Genomic DNA, 20,753 nt, shown 5'->3' with positions numbered 1-20,753 from the left:
TCCTGAAAGCACATCTGCACCAAAACAAAAATGCACTCTAAATACGTCTACTACAATCAAATTAAAAAGCACAACAATCTAACCAAAGAAGTTCTTAAATGTCTGCGTTTTAAACAGCTCAAGCTTTTGGGTTCAACAAATAGACATCACTGTTCTATTTAAACAAATAACACACGCCCACGATTCCACACGCAGACACACACGATCCATCAGGTGTAACTCTTTCGGTGTAATCCTCAACAAACATACCTGCTTTATGCATACTATAACTCACACTGGTTCCAGCTTCTTTTGCAATTAGCTTCCTCCATTAAAAAAAAAAAAAAATTATAAAATAAGAAATTAATTCTGTCAAGACAGGAGCACTCACTATTTCACACTGCTTTCTGAACCTGCGGGTCCCACCCCTTGCACATTGGTTTCTGCGTTTCCTGTTCTGAGTGGAAACTTCTCAGAAAAGCTGACCACATTGCATCACTATGTTCTTCAGTGCCCCAACTTTTTATGACCGGAGTCATCTCTCTGTAGCACAGCAGCTGCTACTTCAACACACTGAACTCTGCCAGCCACTGAAAATGTGCTGAGAAATCCAGGATATTCATTGCTACATAATGGAATTTAATTAGGAGTTTTAATCTTGTATCATCTTTAATCCGATTAAATCGCATATCTTCCAAGTCCTACGTGGTATTGTAGCAATTCACTAAAATACGAACTTCTACATTTCAATGATATTGCAGTTTGACTGCAATCACAATACACCTTACAGAAGAGAACACAAAAAAATGATGTTACTTGGCACAAGTCTATTACAACAAAGACCTTGCTAGCTCAATCTGACAACACTATATACATACTATGTACATCTCTCAAATGTTCTTAACCTCCCCACCTAAAAAAAACAAAGTGGCTGTTACTGCCCTCCCAGTCAGCAAATTTGCTACATAAAAAGCACATCTTTAAATGATTATTACAAATCAATTAGGGCTGTCAATTAATCGCAGTTAACTTCTGCGATTAACGCGTTCATTTTTTTGGAGATTAATTATTTTAACGAAGGTTAATTGCATTGCTGTGTCTTGAGCTTTTCGGCACACCGTACTTCAATCCCGGCTGCTGTTATTGTTTAAATAGAAAGCTAGTCACTGAACCGAATAATGGAGCAAAGCACAAAAAATCAATGGGAGTTTTTTTTTTTTATTTTGTTTTTTTTTAAACATTCTGATGGCTCATTGTACATTGGCTTCACAATGAACTGTTCACTTCCTGGAAGTGCTTACTGTAGCTACATATTTAAAATTTTATTTTAAAAAAAAAATGTATTTCAGTTCACAATCACATTTAAAAATATTTATTCTGTTTTCTGATCTCTGTGTGCTGCTGATCAAGCTTGCACTGTGTTGGTTGTATTTGTCATTTCTAAATTATTGCCCCATAGTAAATTTGTACCCTGGTCTCTCTCGTTCATATTACCTCATAAGAATATTACTGTTTCCCACTAAACAAAAATGGCTACATGTGCTGGTGGACACTCACAGTTAAAACATAAACCAAATACTACTCAGACACGTCAATAAAAAACAGAAAAGGGACTGCAGGGACTCGGCACCTTCTCACAGAAAAAAAAAATGACTGCAGGGACTCAGCACCTTCTCACAGAAAAAAAAAAATGACTGCAGGGACTCAGCACCTTCTCACAGAAAAAAGAAACTGCCACAAGTTCAAGTGAGCACAAACAAGCCAGCATTCTGCAGTTGGTCCTTGGTAAAGTAAAAACACACGATAACTGAAGTAGTTTGTAAATAGTTTCCAGTGATTAAAAATGGAAAAGGCTACAATCCTACTGTTTGATTGGTATTTATTGTTTAGTCTAGTTAGGATTGCCTGCTTGTTCTCTTGAGTTTGTTTCAACAAGTTATTTACAGTTTTCAAAACGTTTACATGAATACATCTTTTTTTTTTTTTTTTTACTAATTATTTACTTGCACCACACAACATTGCAGGCAATGTGACAATCCAAAAACTTGCATCCTGTTAATTAAAAAAAAAAAAAAAAAAAATGTTTTGCTTTACATATTTGAGCAAATGCCAAAAATAAATAATTAAACAAAGATGGAGAATTTGCACTGGGTACCGCGTTCAGTCTAAAATACATAAATACATTTTAAACAATTTTATTTACAGTTAAGGATAATAATAATAGCATCAGTAATAAACCCATTTAAATTACATGGATGTAGTAATTGTATCAATTTAATATGCGATTCAAACCAAGAGTTTTTTTTTTTTGGTTTTGTTTTTTTTTTAAATCGGGAGATTAATCGCGATTTTTTTTTTTTTTTTTTTTTTTTTTTTTTAAATCGTTGACAGCCCTAAAATCCATATTTTGGAAGAGAATTCACTATACCTGGCAAAAACTCTGTCCTTGATGCCTTTTTCTTTGCCATACTGCACAGATTGTACCTCTGTCCTGCCACTGCAAAACATGAAACAAAATGCAATTACAGTTAGCTATGCAAACACACTTGCTATTAAGAACTAATCTAAGTAGTTTCTTTTAAAATTAAACTCTTATCCTAACTAAATAAATAAATAATAATTGTGGCACAGAAGTTACCTCGGTGGCTGACCTACCGGTAGCTTATTATTATTTGTTTATTTAGCAGACTCCTTTATCCAAGGCGACTTACAGAGACTAGGGTGTGTGAACTATGCATCAGCTGCAGAGTCACTTACAACAGCGTCTCATCTGAAAGACGGAGCACAAGGAGGTTACGACTTGCTCAGGGTCACACAATGAGTCAGTGGCAGAGCTGGGATTTGAACCGGGATTTGGGGAACCTCCTGGTTACAAGCCCTTTTCTTTAACCACTGGACCACACAGCCTCTGGTACAAGAAGCACCCGTCACTGTCTATAGGGTGTAGGGCTACCATGGGCAGACAGGTAGCACTGCTATAACAAGGCAAAGTCTGGAAGAGGGTTAAACTGTTCTAGAGAAATGCACGACGATTCCTGGACAATTACTGTGTCCAGAGTCACTTACGAGACTGTGGGGCATGGAAGCACCTGCCAACAGAGCATCTTTCAGCAGCCCTCTAGCCAAGCCTGTCAGATCTGGTGCCTTGACCATGAGGACTGAAACTGAACTGCTACAATTCATCAGGAATGTCATTTGTCATGCGAGGGACAGTCCATTTCAACAGAATGATGATGAGGTTACAGATGTCAGGATTCTTTTTTGTCCAACCCATTTAAATGGGAGTGCTCAAATATCAGATTTAAAATACAGTACTCAAAGCTTTCTTAGCTGAATACTAAATGACCCTTCACATGTTAAAACCTTGATAAATACACTATATAATTACTGCGTCAACCAGAAGAAAAAACACAAACACCACCAAATCTCAGGATATTTGCATTTGTTCGGGCAGCATTACCTGTACATATACTAATACTTGGTATATACACATTAGCGATAGTCTCATCGTTGCCACTTTGTTTTTCAGTTGTGGGATCAATATGAGGAGCAATAGGGCTTTGATACCTGACTGCTGGGTGTCAAAACAGGACTGCTTTTCTTTTGAGGATCCTCAGTAAAGGGTTTCGGAAGTCATGAACATAGGATGTTACACAGACTTGCACATGAGTGTAAAGAGTGCTAAGACACTAAGCTTACCCATTTGAATCACAGTAAACATGCGGCAGACACCTGGTTCAAGCTGCCATTCTCAACCAGGAAAGAGCGAAGCACATCTCTCAGTGTGTTCAATGAGGAACGGCAGCCCAAACACATGAAACCATCTACCATCTCATCATCATTGCAACGTCAGGGAAACGAGGCATAAGTCTAATGTATTGCAGGGGCAGGCAGCTCAGTTCCTATTAAACCTTCTGTGCCAGGTTTAATAGGTCAAATTAAAGGATTAAAAGGAGCTGGTCACAGGATTATTTGGCTAAGGTGAATAAATAAGGACCTGCTTGGAGCAAAGACCTGGACCAGAAGCACCTAGATCAGGCTAACCCTGGTTTCTCTAAATTAACTTTATGTGATTAAAGCAGTGACTACCTACCTACCCATACTGAAATGAAAACTATTCCATCAAGTGTTTATTTTTTATTGATTGACTGTTTAATTGATGGATTAGTTTTCCCCACTGTGTAATGTTACTTACCAGTACCGGAACCTTGACCCCAATGTGAAGTAATGTGCAAAAAAGTTCTTCTGTGGAGGCAGAGGTCTGTCCAAGCGGAAGAATGTGTGATGTTCCACACATGCTTTCCACAGATTCTTGCAAGCGCGATAGTTGACCATGTTAAACCCTAATAACGTTTCTCTAGATTCATGCTGCAAGACAGAAGAGAAGAAAGAGGAGTTTAATTGAAAATGCAAACTGGCAAGTTTATACACTTCTATATTGTATAACTGATCTGCTGCTACTGGGCCTAACTGCTGTTGGCTTCAAATGTCTACAGTAGTTCCACACCTAAGTTTATGTAATTCTTTAAACAATGAGTTATAAATATATAGTTATACATATGGTTTGTGAAAAGTAACTATTATTTTAAAATAATTAAATACAGATTGTAAATAATTGAAAATAATTAAATACAGATTGCAGAAAGTAACTATTATTTGAAAATATTTAAATAAGTAAAGTACTTTAAATACTTTAAACTCTTTATAAATATGTAACTAACATACAGCAGCCTAATTAGCATGCTGCATTCTAAGCAGGTTAAGCCTTGTCCTTGTTAACCACTCAGTTATCTATTGGAAACTGCTCTATTTCAATTAGACTTAATTTGATCAATTAATTGAAATAATTGATTTTTTTTTCAGTGGATAAATATTTGAAAACAATTAAATATCTTTAACCACTGGTTTAATGGCCTGTTTTTTGAAGTTATTGAATTGAACATGTTTAGCATTTTCCTCGTTCGAAATCCCTCTCAACCACTATGTGGTAATTGCAAGACTGGGTACATAATTATACATTTAGGGTAATAATTAGGCTTTAGTTTTTGATAATTCATTAACTATTTGGGAATAGCTGAAGATGTTTTTTTTTTTTTTTTTTCCCCAACTAACATACATATATATTTAAATATTTTCTAATAGTATTTGTTTTCTGCAATTTTTTAAAAATATTTTCAAATTATTTGACTTTGTTCAATTAATATTTGAATATTTAAAAAAAAAAAAAAAATATATATATATATATATATATATATATATATATATATATATATATATATATATATATATATATCGAAATAGTTCAACTATTTGAAATAGTTGGTGTTTACAAATAAAATATCAAATACAACTATATTTGTCCCAGGTCTGGTGAATAGGACACATTGTTACACTGCAAACCAATTTCAAACAGCAGATTTTAAGCATAGGAAGGGAAATCACATTTGAAAAGCCCCAGTGTTTGTTGGAGCCCCCCAGCCCTTTTGACCTAATGTCATTTCAAAAGCATTTGTCACATTAGCAAACCCTTATTCTCACCACAGCATACTGTACTTTACTAGGACCAAAAAAATTTGGCATATTGTTCAAGGTGTATTAAATACAGAAGACAAAGAAAGAAAAAAAAATCCCAGTAAAATAATATAATAAATGACGTAATGTATTTTAATAGAAATCTTCACATTATCATTGCTCAGCTTCGACTAGCCCGTAGGTCTGACTTACACAGTATGGGCCAGACTCAATCTAAATTATGCATCATGACATCATTGGATCCAGCTTTCATACCAGCTGCTTCAAAACCTGTGTCCTTTGCATTATTAAAGTCATGCATTTCCAGGTCTTCCACTGGGGACACCGAAGACCTAGTTTCACTTAAAAACTTCATTCAAAGTTCACTACTTCAGAGATAGCTCAGTTAAACATGTAGCAAGAGTACAGAAGGTTTTTCCAATGTGTCACACAAAGTGCCTGAAGAAAAGGACACCGACTGTATGTCAATGAAAATAGAACATTTTCATTTTATTTTTGATTCATTTTAGACGTTGTATCCTTCTGCTGGGAATACAGTTTGTTAAGAAGTATTACATTGCTTTCAGAGATCGCAGCCAGGTTATCAGGAATTACAGACTTGCTAGTGTTTCCAAAATAATTAGCTGTCCACTAGGTTAGATGTTTACTCACCAGTTCTCTTCGGAGCTGAATAAAAAACTGTTTACATTTAAAAGATATTTTTACAATCTTCAACCTGGATAAAAGAGGGGACACAGACAAAGAGACACTCAGTGATGCAAATGATCCCCCACTACACTCATATACTAAACCAAGACTATAAATATTAACACTAGGAACTCTACTGTTTGGGATTTTTAAAAACCTTTTTTTCTTTAAAAATCAGATTCAGGACACCACAGTAGGTACCACAACAAATATTTTAAGCAGAAATGCCAGAGTTTTGAAAGTTAATTTTTACCAATAATAAATCACAACAAAAAGGTTGAAATATTATCATACCACAATGCAAAACAAACATTCTGAAGGCTTTTAATATATTCACATCAAAAGGTAGGCAGTAACTTTATTTCTAGTTCCAATGGTAAACTCAGTGCAATAAAACCTTAAACAGCTAGCAGTATTATGGACCATGCATTGGTATAAACGAGACACCCTGGCAAGTGGCTGTACTGAAACAGGACTGCAGCTTGCTGAACACTTTATAGGATCTGGGGTGTGTGTGATGAGGTGCTCAAGGTCCCTGCCACTGATCATGCCAGGCTGGGGAAGCAGCTGTTGCAAAGTAATCCTGGCAGGGATTTAGCACTTAAAGCACTGCACTGGAAACCACCAGGCTAATTCACATTTGCAAATCTTTTGGCTTGTAACAAACCAGCATTTGAAATCCTGCATTGTCTGCAAGTAGTGCTTTACATGCCACTCAAACTTCTGATTGGCTGTATGTGCGGACTTGCAGAGTTCCTGTAAGAATGACCTCATTTTTAGGCTCACCTCTGATCTCAAAAATACCACCCAGCACCCAGACACATTTCTCTAGTGTGGTACTTCAGCACACAAGAAAGGATCTCATCGTTATTATTACATCCCAAAACAGCTTTTTGTTTTGTAAATAAAACTTTAAACAATAAACTATTCTAATAGATACCAATTAGGATGTAGGAGGGCCCCTTGGGGGGACATTTAGAACTCTAAAATAATCATTTTTGTTTCTCAATTAGAATGTAAACTTGCACTCTTCAGTGTCTAATATTTTTGATTCCCAAGTGATTCAGAAGACAGAGCTACACTGGAATGAATCTTGTGTACAGTTTATATAGAACCAATGTCTGTTTTGCCTGTTAAGATCACATGTTTTTAATCACATGAAATCAAAGTATGGAAAGGAGTTGTACAGTACACTGTACTCGAATGTGAGGTTCTTGTTCCCTCATTATCTTCCTTTTGCTCGGCAGCATATAATTAGCATTTGACAGAACACCCAGGGGTCTATTGCATTTCAGTATTTTGTTTAATATTTAAGTGGATCTGAGGGGCTCTAAAAAGCATTTCATAACTGCATATTTCATATCAGACTCTTCTCTCTAACTTGTAAATGTACTGCTGCATGAACTCGGCAGTCGAGTTCTAAAAGCAGATTAGCTGTCGAGTACAAAACATGCCACAACATCTTGCCTTCCAGATAGGAAATCCCTTTTCCACCTCTTGAAGCGGCAGTACCTGGGAGGAGTGTGTGGAGCCGTGGCATGTCAGGGTAGGAGGCACTGTATCTGAGTGCAGTGCAATCAATGCCTTTCCTACTGCAGCTCCACCGTCTAGCAAGTTAATGCAGGGACGGAAGTAAGACTCCCACTGCATAGCAGTTTGATCCATTCCTGGTTTTACTATACATTTTAAAAAGACACACCTGTGGCTAATGAAGCTCGGAGTAAAATCTGGAATAGTGGAAATTGCTATGCAACAGGAGTCTTACTTCCATCCCTGTAATGCCCATTTCAAAAAAGTTGATTGCGAGAGTACCCACATGTGAACATATAGCTCATTTAAAACATATATATATATTATATATATATATATATATATATATATATATATATATATATATATATATATATATATATATATATAATATATATATATATATTCTTACCATGGGAAGCAGTTGATTCGTACCCTGTTCTTATAAATTACAACCCCTCCTGACATGACTCCAATCAAAATGTCAGTGTTACTTTGATCCTGAAAACAATTGAAAACAGAACATTAACTGTTAATTCAGAATTTTGTTACTTTGCATAACACCGCTAACACCAGCCTCCAAGAACATATCTGCATAGTATAAAAATGCACATCAGGACTGAGGACTGAGCAGTACGTGTGTTACTGCTCCTACACGCCATTGGAATTTATCAGGGGCGGAAAGACTCCCATTGCACAGCAGTGTCACCCATTCCAGGTTTTACTAGAAGCTTGATTAGCTACAGTGTGTAGGTAACAAGCTGAGGTGTGTCTTATTAAACTCATAGTAAAACCAGGAATGGATCAAACTGCTATGCAATGGTAGTCTTATTCCCATCCCTGTTGATGGAAAGGGACATCCACCATGCTTTAAAAGCCTTGATTTTAAGACAGCCTTACTGCTTTCTGTTTGGGCAGTCTCAGTGGGAACATATTTTACTGGTGGCAACTTTGTTTTAATTTTGTTCTATTTTTCAAATATCTTCTGTTTTATGTTGAACAATTTTCAAAACAGGGAAACATCTGGTGAAACCAAGATCAATGAAGAAATCTTCTAGGTTAACAGTCACTGCATTCATGCCACTTATAAAAATAAGGATTGTGATAAGCCCCATCACACAGACGCTTCTTTCTTGGTTAACCTTAACTCTTAATGCTAGGTCAGTTTTCCATGTCCTATTACTGCATATCAAGCTGTCATCTCTTAAGAATTTCAAAGGCATCAGATTACATAGCTATCAGCATATTTATGAAGAGACACAATGACATATTCCAATGTCCAGTGCCGTATTGTCTATTGTGCAGCCCTCACTAGCCCCAGCCAGCATACACTCAACTGTAGCAATCGCTCTCTACTATGACAAAGGACACAAAGCAGTCTTGTTTTCTGGGGGTCCCCTCGTTGATAGGATTTTGATATTTACTAGACGCAATTAAGCTTCAAACTTAGTCAAATTGTATTTTAGGAGGGGAACTTACATGTATTAAATGAAACCCAATAAACCCTTTACAGTTTGATGTATTGTATTATAACACATGGTTTTGTTTAGGGAAGCACAATTCCCACTGATTAAGGCTTTTTAAAACGTATATACATGTTCTAGATCAGCTGTGACAAATGGAAAAGCATATATAGAACACACACACACACATGATTTGATAAAAGGCCCATTGAACACTTACCCTTGCATAGTGTAATTCGACTCCGTAGAATTCTAATGTGCGCGCTGTATTAACATAGTTCAATTCTGCCTCTGCTGGAGACAAGCCTCTGCAACAACAGAACAAAACAAAACAAATTTTAAAAAATGTGCAAACCATAAAACACACATCTTATTACAACACACTATCAATCAATCAATCATTTGTGTATCTATATCTCCGTAAAATAATCAACACACCAAGATGAAATCTTTCAGAGTATTTCAATTGTCTGGAACTAGAACATTTACTATTCAAATATGAACGGTCTAGTCTCGTCTGTCTGTTTACTCCAGCAACGCAGCAGTGTGTTAGAAGTGGTTAAGAATGTCCTCACAACATCAAGCGCCGTGGTTCCATGACACATGCTTTTTTTACTCATGTGTGAGCCTTACTTGTGTTGCTGATGTTGTTTTGCAATTTCCTTTTCAAAGTCTTGAGGAGGGTTTGGGATGAAACAGTAATCGGCGAGGTAGCCAGGCAAGTGCTCTGACTGGTTACAGTCTCCCAGTTCAGCTGAAACACAAAGCAGGCAGCGTTACTTAAATTAGATCAAAGTGTAGGAGGCAACATAACACGAACAAATGGATTAACATCGGGATGGACAAGACCAATGCGCATAAACATTTATTTTTTTCTAGTCCTCATACTATTCTGCAGTGGAGAGACCACACTAAGAGGTTGACACTAAGATTTACTGTACCTAAATCTATATTATTGTTGCACTAGGTATTTCCACCGCCATATCCAGTGACAATTAAAGAATAGTAAATCTGAATAACTGTGGCAAACCATAAAAAGTCAAACACAAACTGACATGTGAGGCTATAACATGGGAAGGCTGCAACTACTTCAGTTTTGACCTATATACCAATTCCACATTTTAAACCCCACCGAGAATACAGGTTTGCTATAAAAGGATACCCACACAATTGAAAGCTTAGTAATACATGTGCTTTGCCTCCAGCATTTTTTCAATTGCATTTTCCCCAGTGATGGTATTCAGGTAAATCCACAAACAATGGCCAGTGACCAGAGTCCATGAACCACTGTAAACATTAAGTGGAAGGGTTAACTGTGCTTCATTATCTGACCTAAGACGTTCATCTCAGAACTGTGCCCAGTTACAGAGGGTGTCTGGGGCACAGTTCGCGCATACAGTGCAGCATCTTTTTATTCATTAGAGGGTGTCTGGGGCACAGTTCGTGCATACAGTGCAGCATCTTTTTATTCATCAGAGGGTGTCTGGGGCACAGTTAGTGCATACAATACAGCATATTTTTTTCATTGCTGCCAAGCGTTTGTCTTTTCGTCTCACATTCTACTGTATAATTATTTTTTTGTGACACTGTACTATCATACGCTGTCTTTCACAAATAGGTTAAAGCATCATCTGGAGCACACAGAGTGAACGTGAGCATTGCTTAACACACCAGGTCACCATCTGGGAAACAAAAAGGTCACTTCTAACGTGAAGGCATTCTGCAAACTGCAATTTTACTTTTATATTTTATATTTCTTTTGGATTTCATTTTAAATTGAATTGACAGACTGTCTAAGCATTGTGCTGTTATGCAAAAGTGTTTCTGTCCCCACGAAACCACACAACTGTCTTCTGCTTTTTGGAACTTTACATTTAAATGTATGTTTTTTCTTTGTACATGAATAGAAAAGGCGGCACAGTAAATTTGGGAACCTAATTAAAAAACACTAAATACAAAGTGATAATGTACATTTTACAAAATGAAAGATTTATACACATATGGCTACACAAATGTGCAATACACAGCTTCCCTTAAACTTCAAAGTTTGATATACTTACATTGAACAGCATAGGATGCCAGAAGCGCTGCAGTGTTGTACGGGCAAGGTAACCTTAAGAGGAGGTCAAAGAAAGCAATTGAGAAAACACTTTAAAAGCATCACCATGCAGTGATTCAAACTTTAAAACAAGGCTACAGTGTGTAATAATGAATCACGTTGAAATTAAAATCAAGCAGTGTTTCACAGATTCATGTACTTTAAAGTATTTTACTGACCTTCCAGTGAGAATATCTTGCTTCAGCTGCAAAAAATACTGGTACCTAATAAAGGAACAATCAATACATGAAATGTCAAACTAACACCACAAATTCCCATGTTTCTAAAGTTCCTCTATTTATTTGTTTGTTATTTTTCCCCAGTCTTTTACCCAATTTAATTTATTACCTGTATACATTGTAAGGGCTTTCACATGAAAAGAAGATGACAGCTCACTATGCATTGCCTTCACCAGCCTTTTGAGCCTATTAGAAATCTATTAACCCCGGGAAGACAGAGACTTCAATGCAAAAAAAGACAACCCCCAGACACAACTGTCCTTTCCAAAGATTGACTGCAGATATACTCAGTGTGGTTTGTTTCCTTAAAGTTGGTTAAGACAGTGTAGTCTAGGTGTTACTTCTCATCAGTATACCAACCACCCCCTCTAAAGGGAAATCATTTATATCGACTTACCTTGTGTACTCTTCCTGTAGTTTATTTGGGTCACTTACAAAGAATTTGACTCTAAAGTTCAAACAATGAGGAGATCCCCCTACAATGTAAACAATAAAAAATGTTTGGTATAAGTATATATTATAATTACATCCAGTAATTTAATTAAAAAGGGCAACAGTAAGAGTAGGGAAACTTACTTTTTAATTGCTTCCTAATGGGTTTGTTTGGATCCAGCCACCTCTGCAAAATATTTACCATGAAAACAGTCAGCAAAGAAATCCTGCAACTCTTGGCTGTCTGTTTGAGGTATGCTTGGAGCTGTTCCCAGATAACTGTCAGAGTCATTATCCCCTCGCTAAAATGATAGCTTTAAAAATGTATTTGTATTAGATGCAATACTGGTGGTATGTGCTGCAGTTAATTAATGAGCAATTCAATGTGAAAGCACTTACTTTGGTTTCACCCTCCGTTTCAAGATGCTCAATGGTTTATGCTGACACTCATGCTGAAGGTAGCACTGTATATTACCATCAGTCAAAGATTACAAAGTTTGAATTGTTTAAAAAATGATAACCACAGCTAACATTTACAGATAAAATCAAACACTTAAATCAGATCTAGACATAACAGGTGCAAATGAGAGTACAGTATTCACTGTGCGGTGGAAACATAATATAAACACTGCATTTTACATTAACCCTTTGCGGTCCATTATATTCAGCAATAGAGATTACTCCATGAAACGGTAGATCACTACTTCACCTACTGTACATAACAAGCCCCACAATTATAATAAAGCTGATAACTCACAAGAGACTGTGGTTTTTATGATCCCCTTTAAGATACTTGCTTGAACCTGTTCAGCCATTAACAAGAACAGCTTCTTATAGAACAGGCTAGCAGCATACTAGAAACCATGACGTAACGGTTCTAATTACCATTTCCATTTTCAGAATCACTAAACTAGACTATTTTTTAATTGATTAAAATGCTGGCAGTTTGTGTACTTCACAAACACTATCACAGAAAGTAATACAAGTGAGTCTAATTTCTCTATGACAAGTGTCTTTCATATCATTATGAAACACTTCACTACACACACACACACACTTGAAATGTAGCTAATTTCCCCAATCACAAGACCGACAGTATACTGTAATTTTAAAAATGCATACTACACATTGGATATTGTTATTTAAAAAGGCTTGATAGCAAGTGAGACTAGGATGCTCAGTGCATGTTAGAATGAACGGATTAAGATTCAACACATTAGCACATTGTGTACGGTAGACTGGAGCTTGACTGGACGCGATCCAGAGCTCCTGACACGTACAGCATGTTTAACCACAGTGGATTAACACACAACACTGAAACCAGGGATGATTGGAAAACAACAGGGCGACTCACCGGACTGTCAGTAGAATCATCTGCCAGCTGCAATCCAAAGTAGTCTCTTTCTGTCAATTCAAGATGTTTAAAGACTAGATCCAACAGGATCTGTCCTTGATCGTGCTTCTGAAAGAAAAGGAACAGAGAACAATTAGTGTTATTGAATAAATGCAACTGAAGCCATCAGAATGCGTTTCTGTGGATGCATGTTCCCCTGGACAGCAAGTACAATAATACGGGCTCTGATTCATGGATAATATTTCTTTAAGATCCCACAGCACCAATATTCAGAATATATTATTGTCCATTCACAAGGGGTGGAAGCTGCTGCTGGCTTTCTTGCCATTCTCTGGTCAGTTTTTATGAGATTCTCACAGTTCTTGCCATTTTGCAACAAGCACGTTCATACACTTGTGGATTCTCACAGCTTCATGTTGAAATGAACAATTGCCCGCCTGTCTGCTCTGTAACAGTGTGTTTGCAATGCTGTGTTCATGTATATGGCAGGTAGGTAATTAAGTCTGAAAATACCTTGTTACAGCAATGGCTGAAGGAGGACAGGATGTGCAGCGACAAGATGCAGTTTTCATACAAATAATCAAGGTGTTACACAGAGCTGACTTGGATAGTATTTGACATTGCTTAGAAAACAGCCCTGACAGCTCGACTGTACCGTATGTAAATAAATCAGACAATCAGAATTTACCATGGTCAAAGCTTTCGCTGGCTGCTATCATTGACACAAAGGATACCAACACCTTAATGATTAGTATATTTTTATCCGGAATATATGCAAAAAGATATTTTGTGTGTTATCCTGTGCGTAAGAATTGCAGACATAGATCTCCCTCTTTAAAGTGGGGACAGCTTAACCTAGATGTCACAGATTGTAAAATCCGACTGAAGATAACACAGGCTACTGTAGTAGTGGTGTCTGAACCAATTAACATTCAGCAATGCGGTACAGTATAGTCCCAGCAACATTGTGCGAGAAAAACGATGTATAATATGTTTCAATATAAAAAAAGTCCTTACTAATTTAGATCATATAAAGTTAGAATACATTTGTTTATTACTCTGCTATCTACCAGAACAAGGAATATATTGTTTGCAGACACAATTTCAAAACAAACTTCATACAGAAACAGGGCAAATACAACCCTATTGTGACCCTCCTTGGATTGCATTTTAAATGTCTTCCACTCATTTGTTCTAGGAATCTATATAGGGGACTAGCTTAGCGATTTCGCAGTCCCTGGATGTTATTTAAACGGTTCAATGAATTTCTGCACACAGTAGTGTTGAGGGACGGGGAGTGAAATCACAGCAAGTGTGTGGAGGGACCAACAGGATGTTACATTTGAACACTTTAAAATGTTTCAATATACGGTTGTGTACTTAAAAACAAAATGTAGGTCCCTAAATGATTTGTCATTTAATGTTGTTTGTTTGCTTTCAATGATCAAATTGAACACGAATGCAGAGGAGCCTGGCCCTTGTGCATAGCGGTTAACGCAGTGTGGAGTAGTGGTTAGGGCTCTGGACTCTTGACCGGAGGGTTGTGGGTTCAATCCCAGGTGGGGGACACTGTAATGCAGATGAGTCTGGCTCTTGTGCATAGCGGTTAAGACAGTGTGGAGTAGTGGTTAGGGCTTTGGACTCTTGACCGGAGGGTTGTGGGTTCGATCCCAGGTGGGGGACACTGCTGCTATACCCTTGAGCAAGGTACTTTACCTGGATTGATCCAGTAAACACCCAACTGTATAAATGTGTAATTGTAAGTAAAAAATAATGTGATATCTTGTAACAATTGTAAGTCGCCCTGGATAAGGGCGTCTGCTAAGAAATCAATAATAATAATATAAAAACATACTGAGAGAGGGTAGTAGGTGTGTAGTAGTGAGATCAGCCAACACCAGGAACTCTCAATTGGTATACTCTAATATTTTTTTATATATTACGTATACAAACTGTTCAGCCATTAAAAAAAAAAAAAAAAAAAAAACATACCAAAAATGGGATTCAAATTTGAAATGTGTACAAACTGCACAACTGCTATTTATAAAGTAACACACTCCTCAAGAGTCAGTCACGGAGCCAACTTGCACATTGTAAATCAGTCAGGGTGGAGCTTACTTGCCTGTGTGAAACTGGATGCCTGAATCAATGGATTGAGCTATGCCTGAAATAGTGGACTGCGCTCTGAATTGGAGATCAGGTTTAAGAATAGTCTTTATTGCTGGATCTCTTTCAGCTGGTGTAAGATCTGTGAGCTACATATATGTTTTGATTTTTTTTTTTTTTTTGCTGGCCTGTTATAAAACAATAATGGCTCTCAAATCTTCACAAAGATCTAGAGGTTATTTTGATATGCTGTTCTTTGACTCAATGCTTTAGAGGAAACTCATTTTTGCTCCAACACCTGTAACTAGCGCTTCCTTGCACATGCAGTGACTGTCATCTAACAGACAGCCACTGCTTTTCCACAAACTTTTTCTTTCACAAAATTTAGCAGACCGCTCTTTAAAACCCTGGCTATGCAGGATTAAAAAAAATAATAATATCTTAAATATCCAACCAGCCAAAGCATGATTAAAAAAGGGGTTTATATTAGGTAAACGTGTGTATCATACATACAAAACAAAATGTTGGAAGAAACCAAAATTGTCAGAAAAGGAAATAAGACCAGTTAAATGACTTCTGACTGGAGTATTTATGCCCTCAAGCTATTTTTTAGCTGTACTTCCCAGCAGTTATTTGCAGTGCCATTTGCCTGAAGTGGTTTCAAAACTGGAAGTTGAGTCCTGCAGCATTTTATAGCAAGCACCCAACCCAGCTGTCTCTTTAATTCTAAAAGAAGCAACACAACATTAAATGCTGCTTGAGTGAGAGGAAACTGGAGAGGAGGGTGGGTCGAGGTTGCTTACTTGAAGATCACCCACTTTAAATGGTCATAAACATGATGAAAATCAAGACATGAAGGGCAATGTGCCTATTACACAATTATATTACATATATAAAGTCTCTATATCACTGAAATAAGTTGACACATGGACACATATTGTTGCACAGAATGGCCCAAATAAAATGCTAAAATATTAAGATGTTATGTAACACACAACCAAATCTGCTTTTTCACCACCGTGCAAATCATAGAAAAAAAAAAAAAGAAGCTTTTTCTTAGCCCTTGACATTATCTGATTCTTTATCTCATCAGATACAAAGCTACAGTACTTTCTGGTCCATCCGAGTGCACCATGGTTTAGATTTTCCACTGTGTTGTTCACTACATAGGAAATGTATTACATGGGCAATCTGACCAGGCCTCTTGTTTCCAGAGTCTTGGTTAATACAGGACTTACCCAAGGTCACGGAGTGAGTGGAACTGAATCACTTGGGTCCTTGCTGATTTAAACCCTTTCATATAAACACTGCCACAAACACACTGCTGTAAACCGTAATGATCCGCATGCATTCCCATGTACTGTACAATACAGCCATACAGCCTTGGAGTCTTATCTTCAGACGCTCTCTGGAGACTAAACAGTGTTGTGCCTGGTCAGTACTCTGATAAAAACTTCTAAGGAAACTCATGTGAGTGAGGAAGCAGTGATGGTGCTGTTGACTCCACAGTCTCGTTGGGACAGGGCTCAACTGATGCCCCTAGGAGTTCAATTGTATGTATTTTTTTATTTATTGTATTTATTTATTTTGCTGTAGTGGTGTTCGGGACACAAATGTAATGCAGGTATATATTTCCAACCAAATAAACTGGAAAGACTGCAACCGTACATGCCCGTTTGCTTGCAGGTGCGTGTGGTTTTTGTACCTGTTTTAAGGTTTTGAAACACACAAGGCATAACAAGACAAACGCACAACCCCTGTGACCAGACCTGTCCTGTACGCCCAACACGCTCTTACGTGCCTCAAGATTTCTTTCATACTTTTGGTTCTCTTTTTCCTCGAGCATGGGTTCTGTTCATCTTAGAGCAGCATTCCTGTCCATCAAGATGGTAAGTGTTTTGAATTAAAAACAATGGAAGGGTAGTGTTTCTCCTCCACTGTTTGGATTCCCAGCAGCATCTGTGTGTGTGTCTGTACTTCATGCATAACTGCACTGTTCCTAAGCAGGTGCTGTGCTGAATGCTGGACAACGTGAACAGCAACTGTGCAACATCAACAGCACAGTCGAGTGTTGTTTTTACAGTCATTTTTTTAAATTATTATTATTATTATTATTATTATTATTATTATTATTATTTTATTTGTTTTAACTTTCTGTATTTTTTTCAGTTGCAGGGCCTGGTATAGTCAAGGCATATTTATTTATTTGGCTTACTGTATCACATGTGGTAGACTTTAAAATATGGATGCCAACAGCCATGTACGACATCCTAAGAAAAAGATCAGCTATAGGTGAATTCCATAGATTAGTCCAAGAACTGAAATTAGATGGTGCCAGATTCAGACATTACTTTCGTATGTCGACAACCCAATCTGAAGACCTGTTGCAGATTGTTGGCCCGCACTTATACAAAAATAGAACCAACTACAGAGAGGCTATCAGCGAGGACCAGAGATTGGCTATCTGTTTCAGGTCAAATATCCGTGTGTAGAATTGGAATACAAACTTCCACATTTTTTTTTACTATGAATGCAGTTGCAATTATTTTGTTAGTTACTTTTCAGGTATAAACACTGATAAAGCAAACTTTCATTGGAAATGAGCCTACGTCAATATACTATTTATGCACCATAACAACACACTGTCACTTTCCTAAGTTCATTTCATAGTGCTGAAAGAACAGCTCTCCGAACAGTATTAAGAAAATCCAACATAGACAGAGGAAACCGATATACAGCAAATAACTAAAATAAAGACCTGGAGATCGCAGGTTCGAATCCAGGCTATGTCACAGCCGATCGTGATTGGGAGTTCCTAGGGGGCGGCGCACAATTGGCCGAGCGCTGCCTAGGAGGGAGGGCTTAGGTCGGCAGGGGAATCCACGGCTCACCACGCATCTGCGACCCCTGTGGCCGATAGGGCGCGTGTGGTTCTGCAGTGGAGCCGCCAGTTCTGTGTTGTCCTCCGGCACTATAGGTCTGGTAGCATTGCTGTGGATCCGCAGTGTGAAAAATGACGGCTTGGCAGGAGTACGTTTCGGAGGACACGTGCTCCAGCCGCCGTTTCCCGAGTCGGCGGGGGGGTTGCGAGCGGGGAGAAAACCGGGGTTAAAAATTGGCGACGACTAAATTAAAAAAAAAATAAAAAATTTGAGTACTGTTCAAGATCAGTTATGTAGTGTGGACAGCGCCTAAAAGTAAATAAACTTAATATTGCTGACAAAGCCAAATATGAGGCTTATTGCTGCCACCTACAGGACTGGAGTGTACCTTAAATCAATGGATTTATTTTGCATCTAGGACGCAAATGACCTCTGATACATGCAGTCTACGTATCTAGCATTTAAATGAAAACTGTGCACTTTTGCTGGCTATTAAAAATTACACAAAAAAGGTCCTGCATTCACACAACTTACTTGAACATGTGACCTAATTTTAAGCTATGAACTTGACAGAAAATAAAGCATTTTCTGTCAAGTTCACCGGACTGTTTTAAAAGGAAAAACTAAATAAAAATAAATAATAATACAAAGTAAGTGGTGACCTGCGCATAATAACACAGATTTTAATAATAGTAAAAATATTAATAATGAAGATGGTGAATGATTACCTATTGCTTAACAACAAAACGTAATATAATAATAATGTAGCACTTCAAAATACTTAAAGTTAATAAACAAAAAGGATTAAAGAAGGAATTTGTAAAGAAACACAACTGAGATTGCAGTAAGTTCTATATATAAATGTATAACAATAATCAGACTACTACTGGCAGCACCAAAAAAAAAAAAAATACTACGACTACAACTGTACAATTACTACTAATAATAGTGATGATAACAATAAAACTGTTGGATATACAGGGATGTTTAATAACTCTGATCTATAGATTTTACAAGTCCAACCTTTATTTTACAACAGTGTTGCCGGAGGTCAGGGTGGTAACCAAACAAGACCTGTTTTGTAATGGGACAGCCCATCTCTAGTACATCCAATAGGAATGTGTGGGCGGGGTCATGTATTTATTTCCAGTCTTTTGGATCGTTTCCAAGTCGCGTCTGGTATGGATTGACATTCGGCGACTTAGCTCTGTCCAGTGTGGATGCAGCTTTACTAAGAGCACGGTCACTGTACTTTAATGCAAGAACTGCACAGTAGATCCACAGATCTAACTAGTCAATGTATATGACATGTACAGTCAGAAAACAAGGTTTCAAAATAATTAAGTGTTATGCACAACTTGGTAAATACAGTATACTTTTATTTTTCCATACAACACAAGTTCCTGAATTAAAAAGTAATGTTGAACATGATGGGGAAACAACCAACCCAGATGTTTGGTGCAAATCCAGCATTAGCCTTGATATGCTGTGTATTTAGTTATTCCCTAAAGAGCTCAAGTAGGCAGCAGTGACCCGCTATAAAAGAAGTGCTTGGGAAATGCTCAAAAGGCCCTTCACAATAACCCCTCCTTATAATAACACACTTTTCCAAATCTGAAGTGCATTGAACAGTAGTGTACTGTATTTGGAATTAGTTTGCATGCCTCTTTTACAACCTCACTACAGTCTATATGACTTGCACTGTGCTTAACTGGGGTATGTATTTGTAAACAGGACACACATTTATTTCACAATACGCCCAATTTGTTTTGCTCCAGGTGAAAACTATTCAGATGTATTCCTACCAGAGGGTATTTGCACTAGCTGAATTCTGAGTGGACCTTGTTCAAAATCTGTGTTTGTTTTATTGAGAAATGATTTACATACATTTGTAGCATTTTTAATTGTTTCCATTATTCTTGAAATGCATGCGAGGTAAGGAAACAAACATACAGATGTACAATTCCCTGTCTATGGACAGAGGGGTTACAAGTGCTAGAAATTTGACACAGCAATTACAAATGAAGCATGTGATGCTGCAGATTTTACCACTGGAGCTACAATTAGCAATGAAAACAAAAGCACAGCAGAAACGCCTGGCAGTCACTATGGGTTCTGCTATGAGCTTGTCATGAAAGCTTTTCAACTCTTACCAGTTAAATCTGATGCCTTTGTTTACTAAATCCTTCTTTTGATTTTGTTGACAGGGGGGAATCATCATACTGCTGAAACACCATCATCATCATCTACTGTACTGTGAATGCACCGTGTATTCTGTTCACTACGTGAAGACAAACACTCAACACACTTTCACATTCAGTCTCCTGGGTTAAGTCTCACATGTTTACAATGTCAAATGTTCCAGAACATTGAAAAGGATACAGTACTAAGGCGAAAAAAAAATGTACTGTGATGATTTTTTACTGGTCTAAGTACAGTAAAGCACTGTTT

General features: G+C 37.4%; 1 protein-coding gene across 4 annotated transcripts in view; it reads right to left on the bottom strand.

Annotated features, from left to right (window-relative positions):
• Positions 1 to 20,753, bottom strand: part of LOC117426632 (tyrosine-protein phosphatase non-receptor type 4-like) — a 59,243-nt gene that overhangs the window by 20,306 nt on the left and 18,184 nt on the right. For all 4 annotated transcript variants that reach the window (XM_059034072.1, XM_059034071.1, XM_059034073.1 and 1 more), the window contains 11 exons: positions 13,315 to 13,422; positions 12,105 to 12,147; positions 11,926 to 12,004; positions 11,469 to 11,513; positions 11,252 to 11,304; positions 9,825 to 9,945; positions 9,412 to 9,499; positions 8,141 to 8,229; positions 6,163 to 6,226; positions 4,175 to 4,347; positions 2,408 to 2,476 (listed from right to left, as the gene is read on the bottom strand). In XM_059034072.1, the coding sequence (XP_058890055.1) occupies positions 2,408 to 2,476; positions 4,175 to 4,347; positions 6,163 to 6,226; positions 8,141 to 8,229; positions 9,412 to 9,499; positions 9,825 to 9,945; positions 11,252 to 11,304; positions 11,469 to 11,513; positions 11,926 to 12,004; positions 12,105 to 12,147; positions 13,315 to 13,422 (932 nt within the window). The remainder of the gene's footprint in view (positions 1 to 2,407; positions 2,477 to 4,174; positions 4,348 to 6,162; positions 6,227 to 8,140; positions 8,230 to 9,411; positions 9,500 to 9,824; positions 9,946 to 11,251; positions 11,305 to 11,468; positions 11,514 to 11,925; positions 12,005 to 12,104; positions 12,148 to 13,314; positions 13,423 to 20,753) is intronic.

Source organism: Acipenser ruthenus, chromosome 11, assembly GCF_902713425.1.
Source record: "Acipenser ruthenus chromosome 11, fAciRut3.2 maternal haplotype, whole genome shotgun sequence".
NCBI classification, from domain to species: Eukaryota; Metazoa; Chordata; class Actinopteri; order Acipenseriformes; family Acipenseridae; genus Acipenser; species Acipenser ruthenus.
This window is presented reverse-complemented; position numbering and strand designations above follow the sequence as displayed.